At 35.7% G+C, this 21,654-nt stretch overlaps 1 protein-coding gene across 2 annotated transcripts; it reads right to left on the bottom strand.

Moving 5' to 3' along the window:
- Positions 1 to 5,350: 5,350 nt before the first annotated feature.
- On the bottom strand, positions 5,351 to 17,110 carry LOC18435577 (plasma membrane ATPase 4). 2 transcript variants are annotated; one of them, XM_088852976.1, is made up of 20 exons: positions 16,741 to 17,110; positions 13,938 to 14,057; positions 13,723 to 13,821; positions 13,500 to 13,637; positions 12,542 to 12,972; positions 11,954 to 12,160; positions 11,747 to 11,866; positions 11,537 to 11,656; positions 11,322 to 11,444; positions 11,065 to 11,169; positions 10,699 to 10,843; positions 10,443 to 10,607; positions 9,960 to 10,198; positions 9,815 to 9,847; positions 8,960 to 9,041; positions 8,667 to 8,827; positions 7,698 to 7,871; positions 7,172 to 7,354; positions 6,199 to 6,380; positions 5,351 to 5,687 (listed from the first exon to the last, which is right to left on the bottom strand). In XM_088852976.1, the coding sequence occupies exons 6-20, from the start codon at positions 12,110 to 12,112 to the stop codon at positions 5,591 to 5,593; spliced, it is 2,088 nt and encodes a 695-aa protein (XP_088709102.1). In that variant the 5' UTR covers positions 12,113 to 12,160; positions 12,542 to 12,972; positions 13,500 to 13,637; positions 13,723 to 13,821; positions 13,938 to 14,057; positions 16,741 to 17,110; the 3' UTR covers positions 5,351 to 5,590. The 2 variants fall into 2 exon arrangements, with proteins under 2 accessions (XP_088709102.1, XP_006845683.1); XM_006845620.4 differs by having other exon boundaries at positions 12,658 to 12,972.
- Between the last annotated feature and the right edge of the window lie 4,544 nt (positions 17,111 to 21,654).

The raw sequence follows: 21,654 nt of genomic DNA, 5'->3' as shown, positions 1-21,654 counted from the left end.
ATAGTAGAAAGTGGTCACAATTAGTGCTAACCATTAGATGTCCAATTGGATGACTTGGGTATGTCATGAAGTTCAAGAAACTTTTTTTTTGGCTTTAAGTTCAGTCATGCATTTATAACCATTTGATTTGAAATTTGGTGAACAATAATGGTTGGGAACTCTTTATACTAAAAGTAAATGGTCTCTTGCATACTTTTCCTTTCAATAGGATGACATAGAAATTAGTTTTCCCCCTTTTCTATTATTTTGAATATAATGAGTATATTCTAAAACTTAGGGCTATTTGTTTTATAATTTTGGTAATTTAAACTAGGGTTTAACTTTTTTTTGGTAATTAAAATTTCGGTTAACCTCTTTTTTGGTAATTAGAAAATGAGTTTTCTCCTTTCCCGTTATTTTGATAATATACTTAATTTTGGTTTTAAAAAATTAAAAGTGAAAAGGCATGATACTTCCACATGCACCTTTTTTTTTATTTTTAACCCAAGGGCATTTTTAGGACCCAAAATTTGATGTGTAACCTCTGGAACCTAATGACTAACCTAAAAAAATAAAAAATAAAATAAAAAATCGATAATCTACCAAGAACAAACAGGGATTGTTCAATTCCTGGAGAGCAAGGCGTTGAAGAAGTCAAATAGAACTTTTTCTTTTTTAAAAGTAATATTGCGATACTTCGATAGATTTAATAAAAAATCCTCACAAGTAGTTTTCATACCCAAGGGAATTAATATACAATACGCTCTCTGAGCATGCTATACGCTCTCTAAATAACAAAAAAATCCCTCATATAGGCCGCTTTAGTAAAAACTCAATGAAAGGGACAATAGACCTAGAAAAGTTTTAAATTTTTTGATGACGTTTACAGAGGGCCTAAGATTTATGAAAACAAAATAAAGCCTCACCTCAAATCCTCATCTTCAACGCATTTTGGGAATCGAAATCTTAATGATGGCACTAAAATTAATATTTAACACCTAAAATAAAATTTGAAACTCAAAAAATATTTTTGCGGATTTGTAAACTCTTTTTGTTATAGTGAAATGCATTGTTTAGATGATTTATTGTAATAGACATTATTTTTATAATTTGAAATCATAATTTTTTTTGTACGACCACAATGTTCAGGCTAAGATGATCGATTTAAAGATTTTTCAACACTTGAATTACAATTTTTGATGAGGCACGAGGTGAAGCTTAACTTATTTTAATAGAATTGCAGGCTGCAGCCCTATCAAATCATTTTCCAAAAAAATTTGAGGGTGTACCAAGGAGGGCCTAGCAATGTAGGAAGGATGTCACACAAGAAGCCAAACCAGAGCCTGCCCTCTCTTTTCAATGATAGATGAATAATTGACATTTCTCTCACATCCAGCATCTAAGAGTACCAGGCCACCACAAGTTCCTAGTGCTGTCCATGGCTAAAAGAGTGCAAATCTCAGGCCCCCTCATTGAAACCCACATGGTCACTTAGTTGGCCTCAAATTCCTCTCTCTCTCTCTCTCTCTCTCTCTCTCTAGATGCCATAACAAGAATTGAAAGTACATGCTCATAAGTTCTTGATATGGTAAGTGTGAAATGGGGGCAAAGAGTGAAGACTCTCTCTCTCTCTCTCTCTCTGCCATAGTAAGAATTGGAAGTGTTTTGCACATTAGTGCTTGATGTGGTAAGTGTGAAATGGAGGAAAGAGGGAAGACTCTCTCTCTAGATGCCATAACAATAATTGAAAGTCATTTCTCTCTCTCTCTCTCTCTCTCTCTCTCTGTGGATGCCATAACAAGAGTTGAAAGTCCTTGCAACATTAGTGCTTGATGTGGTATGTGTGAAATGGGGGGCAAAAGGGAAGACAAGGGCAATAATACTCTTAGCTTTTTCAAGGCCATCTCCCTCCAACTGCAACCCCCTTCAATGGTTGTGACTCGTGAGATTAGAGACATACACTCCTCTTTTTATTCATGTCTCCATGTTGGGGGATAGGGTTAAGGTTTATGATAACAAAATCTTAGTTATGACAAAAAAGTAGAAAGGTAAGGGAGTCATGTCAAAAAAAACATGTAAATAAGAGAGTTGAAATTAAAAAAGAGAAATATTTTTATGTGGCACTATGCACATTTAGAACTTGTACAACTCCAATTCTCAATTTTTTGATTTAAATGGATAGTTGGAATAGCTTCATTCGTAATTGTGAATAAATATATTTTATTTTATTTTTATAAATAAAAATTTGGGTATTTATTTTTATTAAAAAAAAATTATTTAATTAGGTGTATCTCTGTGAGAAGTGTATACGTTCCAAATTTTACATCAAAATGATTTTGTCTTTTATTTAAAAAAAATAAGAACAAGAAAAAAGAGAGATGTATCCTCCAAAGCTCCAAAAGGCATGGCTAGAAGAATTTATTTGGGATGACTTTTAGTGAAATGGTTTTGATAGAAAAAGAAATAAATTTAAAAAAAAATCAATTTTGAGTACTTGAATGCTTAGATTATCGTTTGACGCGGGGTGGCACGCAGTCACGAACAACCACCCCACCTCCCATCCCGTCCTTTTTTTTTTTTTTTTCCTTTCCTAACAATTTCAATTTTTTTTTTTTTTTCCTTGTTTTTTGAATTTAATCAACTATTTATGACTGAACTATGTGTAAACCAAGGTCCAACTATTCTATGCTTTCTAAAGTGGCTTATAGTATAAGCATATTTAATTATATAATTTTTTTAATTAATTAAATTAGATTATTAACCTCGAATAATTAGGATTATACTTGATAAATTCTATTAGATGGCTATAAAAATTAGTTTTGGCACCCTCAGAGCCAATGCTCTACTTGTATTAATTGCACCAAAGAGCAGTCATGGAGAAATTGAACTCTTTACCCTCAAGCAATGGTCTTCCAAAAATCAGGCACCCCAAGCCTTTAGACCGATGTTCGTAAAATCGAACTGGAATGGTTAATCGGACATGGGTCCGGAAGTAGTTTAACTAGCCTAACCAATAAATCAGCTGATTCAATCGTTCTAACCCGATAAGTCCTGGGTGGTCAAAAAAGTGTTGAAATATAAAAAAGATAAAAAATAGAAGTAAACACTTAAATATAAAAGCATATAAAGAATGATTAAAACAAAACACATTCAAATGAAGTTGAAAATTAATAGAAAAAAAAGGAACTTAACGAATCAATTTGTGGTTAGGAGTATTTTTAAAATTTTTTGAAAAAGATTGAATAATATAAAAGTGAGTATTAATGACCAAAACAATTTTTAATCTTTAACATAATGTAAAGAATATAAAAAAAATACATTAGAAACCAAATTTTTTATTTTTGGGAATTTATATATATATATTTTTAAATTTTTTTTTTTGTAGATACCAGTTGATCACCAAAATTGCCGAAAATCGAAACCGACCACTTCCGATCTAATTGGGCGATTAACGGTTAGATCGCACGATTTTTCTAACATTGCTCTAAAGATCACATAATTTCCTGTAATCCCATATTTGAGTTTCGTCAATAACCGAGATATACATTTACATGACATTATATGAACAATTTGTAAAAACGTCGGGACGCAGGCTCCCATAGAGGGAAGCCCAACGAATGTCAAGACCCCATTAAAGACGGAAGTGAGGTACAAGAAGGCCATTTCCGTCCACCGCCCTTCTTATGGAGCCGTACGTAGACATTACAGCTCATACAGCTCCTAGCCAGCAAGCACTTAGCCTTCCTCTATAAGGAGTTAGCCTTCCTCTATAAGAAATGGAAGTATGGATGAATCGACATTTAAATGGAGGAATTCGGTTTTTCAGCATGGAAAAAATTTATGTAAGGGGCCAATATTATATTTTAGAAGTGAGCCTTAAAAAAAACCCCAGAAAAATTTGTTTCAATACTGGAAATCCTTCAAATTGATCATCTCGACTTCAAGATTCATAGATATGAAAAAAAAAAAGATTTTAAGTCTTAAAAATAGTTCATCTTCTAATATATTACCTAGACTATTCATTTTCATTATTTTCAAGTGTTTGTATATCAACTTGATCGTCAATATTTTTAAAACTTTAGGGATGGCAATATATTTTTATGCCATCACAAAGCTTTCAGGCACCAATACTGAATCTTTCGTCATAGTTTTGAGGTGTGCCGTTTGACACCTTACACAAACCTCAATCATTTGTACAATGAGGCATGAAAAGGACCACAAAAATATCTAAACACGTCTGCTACTTGTGTAGTTAATAGGGCCTGTATAATTGTTGGGTAGGTAATGGGATTTTACGGCAACAGAGCTTGAATTACAAGCCCACGAATAGGGCCGTTTTTGAGCCCACCTAATAAAATGGAAATGGGCTTCTGTTTGAAAAGGATTACCTAGGTCACACTCACTAGGGGCAGAAATCGTAGTTTAAATAACAAAGGCATCTACTGGCGAATGTCACATGGTACACTAATGTTAGCAAGGTTGGACATTCGAACCTGTCAAATAGTTGATCATTAACTTGACCAATATGGTCTTGAGCAACTTTTGTAAAATATTTTATATTTTATGGGTAATATTTTTGTATCTTCTTGATTTAAATAAAAGAAAAGTCTAATTCGTTCAACCAATGGTTAAACCTGTTTTAACTTAACTAAATCCCTAACTGATTGAATGACCTGTCTAATTTTGCTACTCATCTATCTCAACATCTTTACTTCAACTACATTCATCTGCTTCATAAAACAAAGCTGATCTCACAACTGTCTTATAGGACTTCCCCTTCAGCTTCATTGGTACGCGGCGATCATATATTTCAAATCTCCATCTCACCCACCCAGCTCTAATTCCATGCACGACATTTTACATGTCAACATTTTTTTTTTGCTATATACATGACTCACTTCACATCACTAGTTCATAGTCTGTCTCTTTTCCCTCACATTTACTTGACCAAGGAAAATATCTATGTTAAGACTGAAAGTAGAAACACAAATCATAATTTATATACCTTAGGCTAAAAATAAGAATATGAAATGTTTACATCCAAGGCACGCATCATATACAAAAAAGGAAAGTGATGATTGGATCATTTATTTTTGGTTTTAGTACAAGGTCACAATCACCCTGATCCAATACCCTGACCCATTGGATGTGATATTCCGCTATTAAGAATTTGCATTTGGCTAAGCTAAAAGTCCCAAAAGAGTTTTCCTCATATTTTCTGTCACAACGCCATTCATCTAATGGGTATGGGTGTTTATGAACTTGACCTTACAGTACAATCCCATCATTACTCTTTTGATGAAGTTTTAAGATAGAGAGTAAAGTGTGAGAAAGAGTCATGGAGAATAACCCAAAACAAAGATACATCCAATTTAAAGAGGAAAAAAAAAATAGATAGAAATTTCAGCTTCAGATTATTTGGTTTTACATAGAAGCAGCAGCCTTAGGCGCCTCGCCTTCTCACTGCCAAATTTTAACACAGCAAAAGCTAAAAGCATTATAGTGCACCCCCAAAACAAGATCTAATTCTAGCCTATGGGATCTCACTTTTCCCCCTTTTCCAATCCATCCCTCTCTCTCTAACACGATTGTGAATCCTGTCTAAAGTGTTTTACACGGTGTAATGTTGCTGAATTGTCTCAATATCCAACCCCTTCAACTTCACAACCGACTCGACGTGCCCCTTGAGAGTGTGCAGCTCTCGAAGCCTATGAAACAGTACAAGCCACCAATGTTAGTGTTTGGACCCAATACAAACAATTCAGAGAGAATGGCTCTTTGGTGTTTATCAAGTTTCCAGTTCAGCAAAGAAGCAAAGAGAGGGAATACTCATCTATGATGTTCATCAATCTTCATGCATGTAGGGGAGCGAATTCATCTTATAATGTTGAACTACTTCAAAGTAAATTGGAGAGAGTATTCACACTATATTCATAAGTTCTCATGTAGCTTAGAGAGAGAGTGATTTACTTTAAGATGCTCATCAATCAACTTTAGCACGGGGGAGAGAGAGAGAGCGAGAGAGATTTTCACTTAATAGTTTAGGAAAGATACTTCATTCTATAGGGCTCATCTACTTCCATGCATATTAAGAGAGAGAAGAGAGATTAACTTTTTTGTTCATCAACTTTTATGTAGTCTAGAGAGAGAGTGTGTGCTCAGTTTAGACTTTAGAGAGGGTGTGAGTTCTTTTTAAATGAGAGTAAAAGGAGAATATACCTCGCAACCTCAGCCCGCCTCTTGGCCTGCTCTGCTATCTCTGAGAGCTCCCTGTAACTGCTCTTTTCATTGAAAAGATTTGAAGCTTCAGGGGGCTGGAGGCCGTGCAGTGTACGTTGAGCAAGAGCCCACTGAGCTTCTCTCTCCTCTCTTCCATAATCTTTCTTACTAGTGAAAGCAGTCTGCCAAAACAAAACAAAACCAATTGATGTACAATGATGACGCAATTGATCTCCTCTGAGTTCTAAAAAGCTAAGATGCATTCCTAAAGTTTCAATCTCACTAAAATAGTTCTAAAGAAAACCCAAGAACCAACTTTAATGAAATATAAGGGCTCGCTTTTGAATGGGCTCCAACTCCCAAAAGCTCTTTTAGATATTTGTAACAGCAGTAGGGATTTCACATCTGATGACTAGGGGGTCATTGTCACCTTCTTGCACCAAATGTAGATGGCCTTATAGTATACAATCTCTATATATAACTAATTACAAAGAATGGTTTTTTAGCCTAAACAATGACAATATAGTACCACACCCAATGGCTTAGATTCAATAGACAGTCATGGTCAGGTTTTATTATTAAATTTTAGTTTTTGTCTATAAATACAAATTACTTGAAATTTGAAGTGTCCACTCTTGAAAATAGTTGCTAATAATAAAAAAACAAAATATATTTTATAAAAAATAATTATACCAAAATACCCCCAAAACATTCAGGGGTATTTTGTTTAATTTAATTGTAATTTTATTTATTTACTTATTTGGTGTGCCTTATTGAGAACAGTGGACTCTCAAAATTTCAAGTTATTTGAATAAAACATATTGAAATTCAAATATGAAACTCAATCTTAACCGTCTGACCAGATTGGATCAAATATGGGCCGTTGGTCGTAATACTAATGCATCAACTCTTGGGCATATATATAGGGAGGTGGGAGAGATATAGAGAGAGATGGAAGAGTGAGAAAGAGCACCTTCTTCTCTAGCAGAGTATCCCAAGCTTTTCCACTTAGAATGTACTTGACGGCAAACTTGATCAAGTCAAGTGGCACGTAGAAGACAATACTGTAGATCCAAATAACTCCAGCCCAACCCCACCCAATGCCTTTGACTCTTGCGAAACCCCAGTTTGCATAAACTGCCAAAAGGGTAGCCACCTGAAGAAACCCATTAATCAGTTTCCAGACTTGTCAAGAGTGAGAGAGAGGGAGGAAGGGAGAGGTTTTGTAGGCTTGGAATAAGTAAAGTCTAGACGAATGTAAAACAAGAATACAAAAAAGTGATCATGAGTCTACAAAGCCAAAATTGATCTGCTCATATTACATGTCAAGCTATTGAGACTCGTCCTAAGTCCCAAAAAGTGAACCAGTGTATTCAAAATTCTAGGTTTTTTTTTCTTTTCCAATAATTAAGTTTGAATAATAAAAAGTCAACTTCTGAAATTGGAGGTAAAAGGTTACTTTCCATAAAAGAATTATTGTCAGAGGGGCGGAAACTTACCAACTGAGCCACGAAGAAAGCACTGACCAAGAGGAGTCCAGGTCGTTCGACGAAGGACCAGCTTCGAGAGCGGGTGACGAAAATGAGAGCCTGGCTCACAATACTCACTTGTAAGTACAGAGCAGCCATCATTTCATGTTCACTGTCCCTTATTCGTCTCACATGAAACTTTTCCTGCAAGTGCCAACACAGAGCAACAAGGTTAAAATTCAGCAACCCAAAAAAAATGGCGCACCTTTTGCACCACAATAAAGTAAGTGCTCTATTTCTAAACCCTTTTCATTTCCCCTCTCAAGAGTAGAACTGAATTTTTAAGTATAGCGCCTGTTAAGAGATGTGAGTTAGTTTAAATGTAAGGCTCAAAAAAGGCAAGGGGTGAGACCCAAAAGGACATGGTTAGAAATAGCGAGAAAAGATATAGGGACTTATGGCCTAACTGAAAGTATGACCCTTAATAGAACAGAATAGCGGACCGGGAGTTGTGTATCCAACCCCAATTAGTCGGGAAAAGGCTCTAATGATGATGAAGATGATACTCCCGGACCATGGAAATCGTGATAATGGGCGGTTCTTATTCTTATCCAAAGAAAAAGGAAAATCAATTAAGCATTCTTCACATAATGTCTTCAAGTTATTCTACAAAGATGCATAAAAGTATTCCTCTTCTTTGCAAAAATTAACAACTTAAAATATGAGACCCAGTTTTCACATAGCAAAAAGGTAGCATGCCTCTTCATGTGATCTATGTTTCTATATTTTTGCTATGGAATATATGGATAATTATTTGCTGAAATTCAACAAATTCCACAAATATAAGCCACTAAGTTTTGAAAGAAAAACACTTACAATCAGAATTTAATTAAATTTCTGTGATATGCTCAAAATCTATTCAAATGTTTCACTTGTCACCGTGTTTGAAATGCGCAATAGAATCTCCTTTTTAAACAAGTTGGGTAAAGTTTAACCTACCGAAAAGAAATCAGTGTCATGCACAGCCCAGAAGAAAACAACAGTCATCAATGCAAGATAACTCCCAAGGACAACACCAGTTGCAAATATCTCTTTCAATTTCCAACTGTCAGGCAGGGGGGATGCCTTCACGCGATCCTTTGAGATTGTCATGATTGTTCCTAAAGTCAAAAGTGGTCACATGAAAACAAAATCAATGAAGATGGCAAGGAAGGGTAATCCAAATGCAAAGGTAACAATAAAAGGTGGTCCCAAACTGGTTCAAAAAGTTCAGCCATGTGAAAAGTACTCACCGTCATTAAGTATGGCAATGATTAGAACCATGAAGGGTGAGAAGTCGAATTTCCATATCAATGCAATTAGCATGAAACCCAACTGTAATATTCAAGGAAATAGAACAATCAGGACGGATGTAAAATTATTTTCTTCGATAATTGACAAGGTTTCAAAAAACGCTAGGCGGCCCCTAGGCGCCCTGTTGTACAAGTAATGTAGATATGTAGCATATATACATATATTTGTGTCAACTTTAGAATTTATTACATTTGAAACTATTGTAACATATTTTTTTTATGTACAAAAATATGACGTCGCATGTTGAGAATAAATTTGTTCAAAATTTCAAAACTCAAACCATACAAAATTTAAAAGTCTAATAGGATATGTATTAGTAATAGTCTCCAACTCTCCATATTTCATAATAAATGAAAAACTTTACGAAAGTTCTTCAAACAACAAAAAATACTTTTGATTAACAGAAACATGTATAGCTAAGAGATAACTAAGAGATTGAGGGTTTAAGAAATTTTCTTTTCAACTTCGAGGGATGAAAATAACCCCCATAACCTATTTAAACTTCAAAATTACCCCATTTTCCCTTTTGGGCATTTTTTTTTAAAAAAAAAGAAAAACCACGTCCTTGGGCACCTGCCTAGGCACCCACATGGCCAGCCTGGGCGCCCATGTAGGGCCGCCTAGGTTTGGGCGTGCGGTATTTTAGTCCAGGCCGCCTAGGTAGGCGCCTAGGCGCCGGGCAGACTATTTTTAAAACCATTGATAATTAAATAACCACTGAAATTCAAATATTGAAATGTCATATTTTGTGAATACCAGTATCCAATAAAATGCGATGAAGAATATGTACTTACCACAATTCGAATTGTAATGGAGACTGCATAGATCTGCAAAGATAAGGGGCCAAAATGAACACCGAATCAATAAGTTTCTGATGTAATTACTAGTGAAGTAATGATGCAAAAGAGATGGTTGAAAATTCGGATGGTTTGTGCTTACGGTGTAGTTCTTCATCCTCTGGAAAATAGCTCTGCTGGTTAAGACTGCACTGATAATGACACTAAGCCCAGGTTCTGTGAGAACTATGTCGGATGCACCTCTGGCTGCATCAGTAGCATCAGCAACAGCAATTCCAATATCTGCCTTCTTCAAAGCAGGTGCATCATTCACTCCATCACCAGTCATTCCACAAATGTGTTTCCTCTCTTGGAGCCTCCTAACAATCTCATACTTATGTTCTGTTCCACAGTTCACATGAGTTAGGAACTTAGGATCAAAATGCTATCATCATCATCCGAGGCTTATCCCAATTATTTGGGGTCAGCAGGATCGAAATGCTATAAAATGTGTAAATAATTGGGAGTTTGAAAGGTTAGTTAAAAGATCAAGCTGCTATGAGTAGTGAAGTTAATTAAAATTTTATCAAAATTCAAATAATTGTGAAAAACAAATAAGCCCAATTGATTGTCTATGCGACCCCACCAGGGAAAACTCCAGCGAATCCATCAGCCTTCTCAATCAATTCATCAATAGGAAGAGCGGCAATTGAGGCATCCTTGTCTTGGCCAAGCAATGAGGAGGAGGGGTACATATTGGTACCCATTCCAAGCCGACGGCCCGTCTCTTTAGCAATAGCAAGCTGATCCCCTGAACATACGGCCGCCTCAAAATGTGAGAACAAGGAAGAAAACATAAGTCCAAACTGAGATCCAAAAAGGGTAGAGAAAAACCAAAATACCAGTAATCATTTTCACATTTACACCAAGGTTGAGAGCCCTTCGAATGGTTTCCGCACTGTCGTGTCTAGGAGGATCAAACAGCGGCAATAAACCAACAAACTGCCATGGTGCCCCTGGACTCTCCTTTGTTTGCTCAGGCACTTCCTGCATCAGTTTTTGAACTAAATTATATTAGCAATGTTCCATATGTAGTCATAGCTATATGAAAAATAGAACAAATCCGGAAAGTGCAAGCTACAAATTGAGAGCTTACAAGCTCCTTGAAGTACATAGAAGAATTTATTTTGTTTAGACGTTGAGATCGAACTGATAGTCCAATATCAAATTTTAATCAATCAGGAAGAATGAAAGTTCCAATTAATAACCTGTCGAGCAACAGCCAAAGAACGAAGCCCACGCTCTGCAAATTTATCAATCACAGAGTGCACCTTGTTCCTAACGTCTTCCTTGCAGTTGCAGAGGCTCAATATCTGTTTCCCATGACAAGAACGGACAATAAGAATGACAAGAACCATTATAAACCATAATCTAATGGTCAAATATTATAGTTCCTTTATAAGAAACAATTTCTTTAGAAGAACAGTTTTGAATGAAACACCAGAATAGAAAGCATCAATTTTACCTGCTCAGGGGCACCTTTGCTGGCACGATGCCAATTGCCATTGGAATCAATGTAGGTGAGAGCAGTTCTCTTGTCCACTGGATTAAATGGTAGAAAATGAATCTCTCTAATACCAGCCCTAGCCTGTGGACCTCAAAAATTTCAATGAAACTGCTGATCACTTTAAATAAAATCAATAAAATCATATGACAAGACTTGAGATTCTTTGGTATTACCTCTTTAGGATCAGCAAGCATCCCAACTATGGCAGTATCAATTGCATCCTGATTCTCAGTTCTAGATGCTCTAGCTGCAAGCAAGATCACATGCTCTTTGTCCACACCCTTAATAAAGACCTGAAATTTCAGCACCATTCCCGTATGCATCACAATCTTGAGAGAGAATAATTTAAATTCCAAAGTTGAATCCACCCAAAACCAAATTACCTCAATGAGAGTTTTGTCAACACTCAGTTTGTTAAGAGTTAGAGTTCCCGTTTTGTCACTGCAGAGGACATCCATGCCAGCCATCTCTTCTATGGCCGTCATTCTTTTTGTGATAGCTCCCTGCTCAGTGCGATAAAAAATAGTTTGAGAGATTTGTAAAGGAGTAACCATTTGAGATCAACACCCACTAAAGATTAACTACTTTACCTGCTGAGACAGTCTATGTGAACCAATGGCCATGGTCACAGATAAAACAGTGGGCATGGCAATTGGGATGCCTCCAATCAAGAGAACCAAAAGATTGTCAATTCCATCTCTGTACCTTCGGCGTTGAATGGGATACATAACAATGATCTCAACAATCATTCCAATCGCAATCGAGCAGATACAGAAGTTGCCAATGGCTGTAAGAACCTGGAGATAAAACACCAAAAGAAAATTTCAAAAATAATACCATGCAGAGTATATCCTCATAATAACTTTCAAATCTCTTCTTGACATAACACACCATCAATGTTCAAAAAGAAGGCTGGGACTCAAGACTCAGTAGGGTCCTGAGTCCCGAGTCATCTGCACAGAAGCCAAGTTTGTCAGAGATTTGGCTGAGTCTGTACAAGTAATATTAGTAAAATATAGGAAGCAGGCAGGTTTGGCTGCTTCCTTACAAACTCAGCACCCTGTCGAGTCCGAGCAACTTGGTTGAATCCTAGTGGACTTGCCCAAGTCTTAGAACACTGATAAACCATATATAGCAAAAGACCAAGCTAACACAACAAGAGGATTTCACAAGCAAACCTTTTGGAAATGACCAACTTGGTTGGTGCTATCCACCAAATGAGCAGCTTTTCCAAAGAAGGTCCATATATAGCAAAAGACCAAGCTAACACAACAAGAGGATTTCACAAGCAAACCTTTTGGAAATGACCAACTTGGTTGGTGCTATCCACCAAATGAGCAGCTTTTCCAAAGAAGGTGTGAACACCAGTGGCAATGACCACAGCTTCAATCTCCCCTTGCTTGCAGGTGGAACCAGAGAAAACCTCATCTCCAGGACTCTTGGTAACAGGAAGAGATTCACCAGTGAGAGCAGATTGATCGATCTTTAATGGATCACCCTCGAGAAGCCTAGCATCAGCAGGGACAATGTCTCCAAGTTTGATGCTAATAATATCACCAGGAACGAGAATGGCAGCATCTTGCTCACTCCACCTCCCATCTCTAAGGACCTATGCAACAAACCCAAATAGCACCAGTTAACACAATACTGGATGAACATATTAAAGATGAAGATATGAGATAGAGAAAGAGAGGATCAATAATGACAGTCATATTGAAATTAACTCAATCAGAACAGTCATTGAGATTGAGATTGAGGCCTAGCTGACCCCAAATAATTGGGATAATGCTATGATGAAGCGGATATTGAGATTGAGGACTTCCCCATATAAAGAGCGGCAGCCCCCACAATTAATGATTTCATGCAGAACATGTAATCTATTTAAGGCAGGGGGTGATCTTAGATTTTAGATAAATGGCAGCATTTGGGAAGAAGACGAGATAGCATATACTTACTTATATCATACAAAACCCCTCAAAAAAAGGGGAAAAGCAAGTCATTGAGAGTTTATAATCCAACCAACTACAAACTTAACCCCATCCCTCAATGCATGAATTGTTGATTATGTCACACAAAAAATTACAAAGAAGCCCACCTTCAAATAAATCGAAATATTTAGAAACCTGCTACTCTTACCTTTGTTTTTGGCGCAAGGCCAGCCATGAGAGCAGCTGCAGCATTGCCAGCGTTGTTTTCTTCAATGAAACTGATGGTTGAATTGATAACAAGCAACGCTACAATACCCACAAAGTCCTGCCAATCTGGAGGCTTCCCCTATTATACAGAAAAAGGCGAAATTTCTCAGTTTGCTTAAACCTGTTCTACGAATTCGCCGATTACAAATTGTTTCCCTACCCACCTGTCCATTTGCTAAGACGATAGCCATCAAAGCAGCCATCTCCATGACCCATGACAAAGGATTCCACATAAAACCAAGGAATTTGAGGATTTTGCTCTCCTGCAATTGATTATCAGGAACCCTCAAATTAATCCATATCAAAGGGTATAAAAATTTTTCTAAAGAAAACAAAACAATCTAAAACACAAAACACGACATTAAATAAAAGAACCCACCTTCTTCTCTTCTAGCTTGTTGGGTCCGAAGATCTGGAGCCGGTTGGCTCCTTCGTCTGAAGTGAGACCCTCTTTTGAGCATTTCAGCTGCTCGAAGACTTCCTCGATGGGTATGTGTTCCTGGTACCAAAGCCCCAGATCAGTGAAGGAATATCACAGCAAACACCCCACTACTAAACCCACCAAAACCCAAAACCATGGCAGCGCAAGCTTCTCTATTCCATCTCAGTAGGTTGGTGGAAACCCCATCCCAGTAGCTGGGTGAAAACCCCAAACCCAAAAACCAAAAACTTTCGACGGTTTTACAACTGGGTCACTGGGTTTATTGCGAGGTAAAAACAGAGTGACGCCTTGTGTCTAAGAAATCGGATAACTGGTCCGGTTACCCATTGGTTGGCGATTCGGGTCGGACAAAAATATTAAATTTCCCAAGTGGACAAAAGAGAAGCATCTTTTTGCTTAGATGAGCTTTACTGGAGGTAACTTCAGGACGATAGACCGGAAGGAGAAAGGAGTGGCGCTCTCTGGTGTACGAATATGTACATCCGAGTACAAAGCATAAACTAAAGGAAAATGCTTGTTACTTTGTTAAGAGTACATACAAAGAACATGTTGGGTGTTGTAAAGAAAATTTCGAATTAGAGGACCCACCTCCACTATTGATTATATATAAAAGAATCAAATATTAAAGAACAAAAAGAAATCAATAGGACATATTTCTCATGGAAAAGGACTCCCAACTTTTAACGAATCGGCCAAATTAAACCCTGTATTTAGGAGTAGCCCTATCTTTTTGGTAAATGACACTACTGTTGGGGATTTTGACTTGCATAAAAAAATATTGTAATTGGGGATCTTAAAAATAATCAGGACAATAAATTCATAAAAATTTGTCTCACAGCAACTCTATAGACCTTTCCAGTGTATCTGAATAGTATATATTAGATTTGATCCTCGTGCATGATAAAAATGTCAATATTAAATTAACAATTGGGATGGGCTGACCCATCCCAATTAATTCAAAAAAAGCTTTAACAATGATGATGCAAAAAGACAGTTTATTAATCGAAAAAAAAGCTTTAAAGGCGATGACCCAATTTAAAAAGTGCAACTTGGTTAAATAAGAGACGAAAACTTTGATATTCACATAGAATTGACACTTTGAAAAATATGAAGAAAAAAAAAATTGACACTTCGAAAGTCTTTCTAGCACATCATTTTATAAGGTGAACAATCCTGAAGTGGCACTGACTATATAAAAAGACTTCAAAGTTTCCGTCATTTGGAAAATTTATAGGGTTAGGGTTATATTCTCTTTTGTGGAGATGAAAAAGAAGAGAGAGAAACCACAGAAGGTCTCTCTCGAGTCTGAACAAACAAGACCTCATTACTTATTTCTGCACAATCCGACGCACCCGGAACCTGTGCTTTAATAATAAAAAACGAATCAGATTCCTCCAAAGTCCAAGGTCCAAAGTCCAAACCGCACAAAATTGCGCATGCCGCACTTTCAACCGAAAAAGCAAATAGCAGTGACCATCTATTGCGAAGAACTGTTCAATGAATATAAGAATATTAACCATAAAAAGGAAAAAACAACAAAATATCAATCCTCTGAAATGGAAAGGAAATCAAATCAAATTCGGGAAAATAGGACAGAAAAAATACGGAAGAACTTATTTTCTAGAGTGTACAGAACGAGAAATGTCTTGAATGAAGAGACACTAGAGAGAGAAAAAAAAATAGAGAAACTAGAGCGAGAAAATAGAGATGGACTAGAAAGAGAGAAAATAGAGATGGACTAGAAAGAGAGAAACTAGAATGAGAGAGAAAATAGAGATGGACTAGAAAGAGAGAAACTAGAATGAGAGAGAAAATAGAGATGGACTAGAAAGAGAAACTAGAATGAGAGAGAAAATAGAGACAGACAATAATAAATAGAGGAATAGAGAGAGAAACGGAGAGAGTCCACAGATCGAGCTTTCTCTGCCTTTTTTTGCGAAGTTTGTTTCGATCCTATTTGATCTCTATTGCAGTTCTTCGAAAAAGATAATAAACAGGTAAAGCACAGAAACCATAATTCCTTCACTTTTTGGGGCAAAGTTCTTCTCTTTTTCAACCCAATTAACAGGAAACTGATTGTTTAAGAAAGCCATGGCGCTACCGTGCATTAAAAAGAGCAAAAAATTATTAAATATCCAGAAAAAAAATAAAATATCTCAATATGGCCAGGTAACCTTGAGCACTACAAGGTCCAAAAATAAAAATAAAAATAAAATGATGAAAGGAAACACAATCGTATGAGGAATACTTGAGAACCAGTGGTTCTCTTGATCACTAAAGAAATTCATCCCAGAATAATTCAGAATCCACCCAAAAGCATTCAAAATTCATCCGTAAATAATTCAAAATCCACCTAAAATAATTCGAAATTCATCCCTAAATAATTAAAAATCTACCTAAAATGAACTCAAATATTTTTTTTTTTTTAAAAAAAGGAAATAATTGAAAGGCTACCAAAAATGAACTGAAATCTTCGGAAAGTCAAGAGCTTCAACATCAACTTTCCTTTCTAAGATCATTTACCCGATCAAATGAAACGAAAGAAAACATCTAATAAAACATTTACCCGATCAAAAAATTCAATGAAACCCAAGCCACCCTTATTTTTTCTCAAAATCAACCAAAATAAACTCAAATTTCACTGAAAACAAACAATAATCATCAAAAGCAACAGATTCTTCCCGAATAAAAAAAAATCAACAGATAAGTAAGTCCACTTCTAGTTCGTCAAGTTTCTTACCAGATCAACGGCTTCATTCTTAATCTGCTCAAGACTGATCCCCATGCCGCACCAAAACAATAGGAAAACCTGAGCACTCTTCCTCAAACTCAAAACCTAGAACAATCGAACACCACAGAACTCCAAAACCTCCATATCAAAGCAGGAAAACCCAAATTCCCGTCATTTTCCAGTGAACAACTACTGGACCCACAAACCAGAGCCGACCGACGGAAAAAAAAAACCTATATCCTCAGCAAAACCCCGAAACCCTAGTTTCCACCAGAACGAAACCCTAGTTTTAGAGAGAGATATTAGGGATAGAGTTTGGGGAGATGAAGAGTTTAGAGAGATAGAGAAAAACCAGGGCTGAGTTTTGGTCCCTTTTCTTATGGAGTTTGCCCCAGAGGCGCGGTTTTTATACCCGGAGTTAAGCACCTCCTAAATATTGCGCATTAGCGAGGGCCCGCCTCCAGCCCTAGATGACCGCCACGTGTCGGTTGGCCTAGGGAATCGTTTCTCCGCCCACTGTAACGTAGCGAGGACGATGTTCCATTGTGGGACCCACGCCGACCTTTTGCAACAGTCAACCGCCGGTGGTCAGGTTTCCAAGAAAAGGCTTCTACGAATGGAGGACATATTTATGTGTGATTCCTATTCTACCCTCAATAAACTAAGAATCTTGATTCCTATCCTAGTTCACATGAGAAATTTATCCTAAGTTATTACTACTTAACTCTTTTACTTATTTTTACCTATTAAATTTTTTGAATTAAATCAAAATAAATAGGTAAATGTTGGACACTTAATGTGTTACATGCATTTTGATACTTTTTTCATGATAAAATTCACTATTATTAAATAATAAGATATAGGAATTTTAAATTTGGTTTGAATTTAGTGGGAAAAAACTCATTCATCTGCATTCTATGTTGCAATCGACTAACTAGATGTTGGAAAAAATTGTCGAAATAATCTCTATAAGTAGAACCATTTAATATTTTACCAAAAAATCCGATAAATTTCAAAACCTTATTTGATGTATCATTTGTTGTTATTTACATTTGATTAAACATGACGTGATATTATAAATTAGATCAAGAGCATCGATGTTAACTAGTTCAAAATTCCAAATGTTAGGTGTCATAGTTTCTCTTAATTAATAGGTAATTTAGGAAAATACAATAGAGGAAAAAAAGTCAAACCTCATCAAAGAAAAAAAACTTGACATTCACTTTGGGGTATTGTTGGAAGCAATTAACCATCCAAAATAACAAATAAAACAATGATGGTTAATTAAGGCACTTTACCACTAACCCTTAAAAATCGAGAATTTAATTAAATATAGTCTAAAAATTATATGCGTTAATGAGCACCCCTTATTTACCAAAAAAAAATAAAAAATGAACACCCCTTAAATATGGCAATAAAGGACAATTGCCAAAAGTAATGAAAAATACCAAAAATTAATTTTGCCTATTTATGTGATTTAACTCAATATTTCAAAGATTTGTTAAGGTTTTTCCTGGTGAAAAACATTCTCAACCTCATAAAAATATCCATGAGAAAAATAACCCAACACAAATTTTCTTTTTTAAAAAAAAAGAACAAAACAATAAAGAGGCTATAGTGAACAAAATGGCGTTTTATTAATTAATTGTGCAAATGATATCCCATGAGTAGAACTGCAATTGTGAATTTTTGGGGGTTATATCAGTAATTTGTCCTTACTTAACCGCTTGCTAACCGTATTTCACACGGGAAAGGTCGGACCCAGAAAGTACAAAGTCTTAGATTTAAAGCACGAGCGGCTTCCACAATAATGGAGCGGCAGTCCTCCCCTTAGACAACGATTGGAAAGCATCGGCCGTTTAATTCTTTAAGACTTGTTCAACGTTTAAGCCACCATCATACAACCGTTCGATTTCGGGGCCTTTGCGACCGGTTATTGCCGGTGTCACCGGTAAGGTGATGCACATCCGAAAAGCCTCCAAAATGTCGTCCAAATTTCGGTTAAATGATACCGCAATGGACCTAAATAAAATGAAAAAGGAAATAAAAGTTAATTTTTATCTTTTTATTTTTCTAAAAATATTTGAGCGGTTAATATGTTTAGGGTTCCTGAACATTTCATTCCCCCTAGGAGCATACTCTCCATTGACTTCCTCAGGCAAAACCTAATTTAGAGTAGTTTTAGGATCCCAAATTTTAGAAATGTAACCTTGTAAATTGCAACCATTCAATTTTTAGAGCGTGAGATTTAAGTATTAGAAAACTCAAAAATTCAATTTGTTTTTCTTTTGAAGATAATCACCTGGTGGCTTTTAAGTGTTTTCCACAATTATGGATAAAAAAAATCTCCCAAAGTTAGTCTTCTGCATAAGGGAGTAAGTATAGTATGCTCCAGTTGGAGCATGGTAGATGTGCTCTTTAGAATTTTGGATAGTGTTTGAAAAATAGAATATGTTTCGCTAGAACCAATATTTGTTTGCCGAGATCACTTGGATTATTTCAAGTCGGACTTGGGCACATTTGCTATCCGTGAAAATACTTCTGCGAAATAAATTTTACGCATAAAGCTCCCTCATATAGTTAAGTGCTCGGATAAGTGTACCAATTGGTGTAGAAAAAAGTGCTTGGATAAGTTAGCGTGAAAAAAGCTCCCACATCTAATAAGATGAAAGAGTTTTTTCACGCAAATATTTTCATGTGTACGAAATGTATCCTAGGTGATTTTTGAATCACTGTTTCAAAGGTATTGTTTTCAAATAAACAAATTTGGTATTTGGAAAATGTGGAATCTTGATAAATTTTGGTTTATGAGGATCTTATACCTTAAAAAAAAAAAAGAAGTAAATTTGAATTTTATACTCCGACATGAGTATACCATCCATTTAGTCCATCGAGTAAATTCAATAGATGGGTAATTTTAGGATCCCATGATGTAGCCTCTTCAACCCACAGACAACCTCAATTGAAAAGCAAAAAAAAATCCCTAATTTAACTCTCTATATACTAGAACAAAATATTGTATCAAAATCAAACAAATACCGTCCAATTTTTTAAGGGTGAGATCAAAGTACCCAAAAACACAAAAATTTACCTTTTTAAAAAAGACAATTGTAATCTATTGATTCTTAGGTAGTTTCCAAAATTTCAAACCAAAAAAACAAAAAATTCCTCCCAAATACAGGGCAGTACGCCGCCGTCCGAGCATGGTATATGTGTCCAATTAGTATTTAGACATAAATGATTTAAAATTTATATTAATAATATATGTTTTTCTAGAGAAAAGATAGAATTTTTGCCAACCAGCACCCCCACATGCCTCCTCCCCCTTGTAAGCCGAAAACTTGTCAATCGCAATTGCTCACATGTCTCCCCTCTTATATGCAAACTCAGGAGTTGATTTATTTATAATTGATAACCAAATAAACAAGAGTGGGTTCAAATCCCACTCTCGTCATTTATTTTAAATAAATATCATACAATTTCATTTTACCTACCCAAAGAAAAGAAAACAAATGATTTAACCAAAGAAAATGTTTATCTAAGGGTGAAGCCATAAGCAATAGAATTAAGGCGTACCTAAAACGTTCAGTACAAGAAGTTGTTTTGATACAAAAAATACCGTCAAATCCATTCAACTCAACCTTGAGATACATGAACATAAAAAAAAATGGACTTCAAGTTTTGAAAATATTTCATCTTGTAATGCATTATTTATACCATTAATTTTCAAGATTTTCAAGTGTTCATAGATCTGCTTGATACACACAATTTTTTAAACTTGAAATTTTATAATTAGATATGAAAATACATTTTCAAGCCATCATAAAAATTTTCGGTACTAAAACAGCATCTTTCAATACTATTTGAAGTTGTACCTTACTTTGATTGTTTAGGGCATAGCCTATAAAAACCACACCCTTTAACAAAAGCATAGGATCTCAAGAAAAATACCCCCCTCTTATATCCCGCTCTCTCTCATCCCAATCTAAAGCACCTCTCTCTCTCAAGCCAAATTTGGTAGGCCGTTTGGATATTAGAAATCTTTGCTTAACATTTCAGAAGTCTTTTTTTTTTACAAGTTTCTTCCCAAGTTTCAAAAGTCTTTTTTTTTTACAAGTTTCTTCCCAAGTTTCAAAAGTCTTTTTTTTTACAAGTTTCTTCCAAATGTGGGAAGAAAATCTCTTTTTTTTTTTAACAAGTTTCCTCCAAATGTGGGAAGAAAATCTCTCGACCTTTTCCATTGGTCAATTTCTAGCAGTTAGTTTTGACACCGACCTTTCAATCCAAGGATAATTCTTGTGAAAACAAAAGGCTAAGCATGTGGAATCCCTAAAACTATAAAATCAAGTAACTAACCCAAATCTTAATCAGGCCCTATCAATAGGCAACTCACAAGTTAGATTAAGGTGATGTAACTTTGATAACCAATATTATTGACTTCTCATTTTTAATTGGAAAATGTTTTGATACGGCTACGGCACAAAAATTTATAGTTATGACGTTAGAAAGCCTTCGACTCATCTCTTGACTCTTATGATAATGGAAAAAATAAAATAAAAAAAGACTCCAAGTTTTAAAAATAATGTGTATTGCAACACATTTATAGACGGTCTATTTCACCTTAAAAATAAGTATTTATGGATCCGCAAGATTTGCCTTTCTTTTTAAGCTTCAAATTTCATAATTGATGTTGAAAATTGATTTTAGAGTATGGGGATTTATGATGCCCAAATTGCTTTCCAAACGAGGATTTGAAGTGCGGCTTTACATTGTTTTCATAAAGCCTAGACCTCATAAAAATTGCATCATTTTTAATTATCACCATTTAATAATATATGTTTTATTAAAAATGTCATATAATTGAAGAAAAAGAACTCCAAAAAAAAAGGTGTTGAAGAGCGTGCCATGATGCCCGCTTTTGAC

Source organism: Amborella trichopoda, chromosome 12, assembly GCF_054954075.1.
Source record: "Amborella trichopoda isolate Santa Cruz 75 chromosome 12, AtrichopodaSantaCruz75HAP2 v2.0, whole genome shotgun sequence".
In the NCBI taxonomy this organism is placed as follows: domain Eukaryota; kingdom Viridiplantae; phylum Streptophyta; class Magnoliopsida; order Amborellales; family Amborellaceae; genus Amborella; species Amborella trichopoda.
This window is presented reverse-complemented; position numbering and strand designations above follow the sequence as displayed.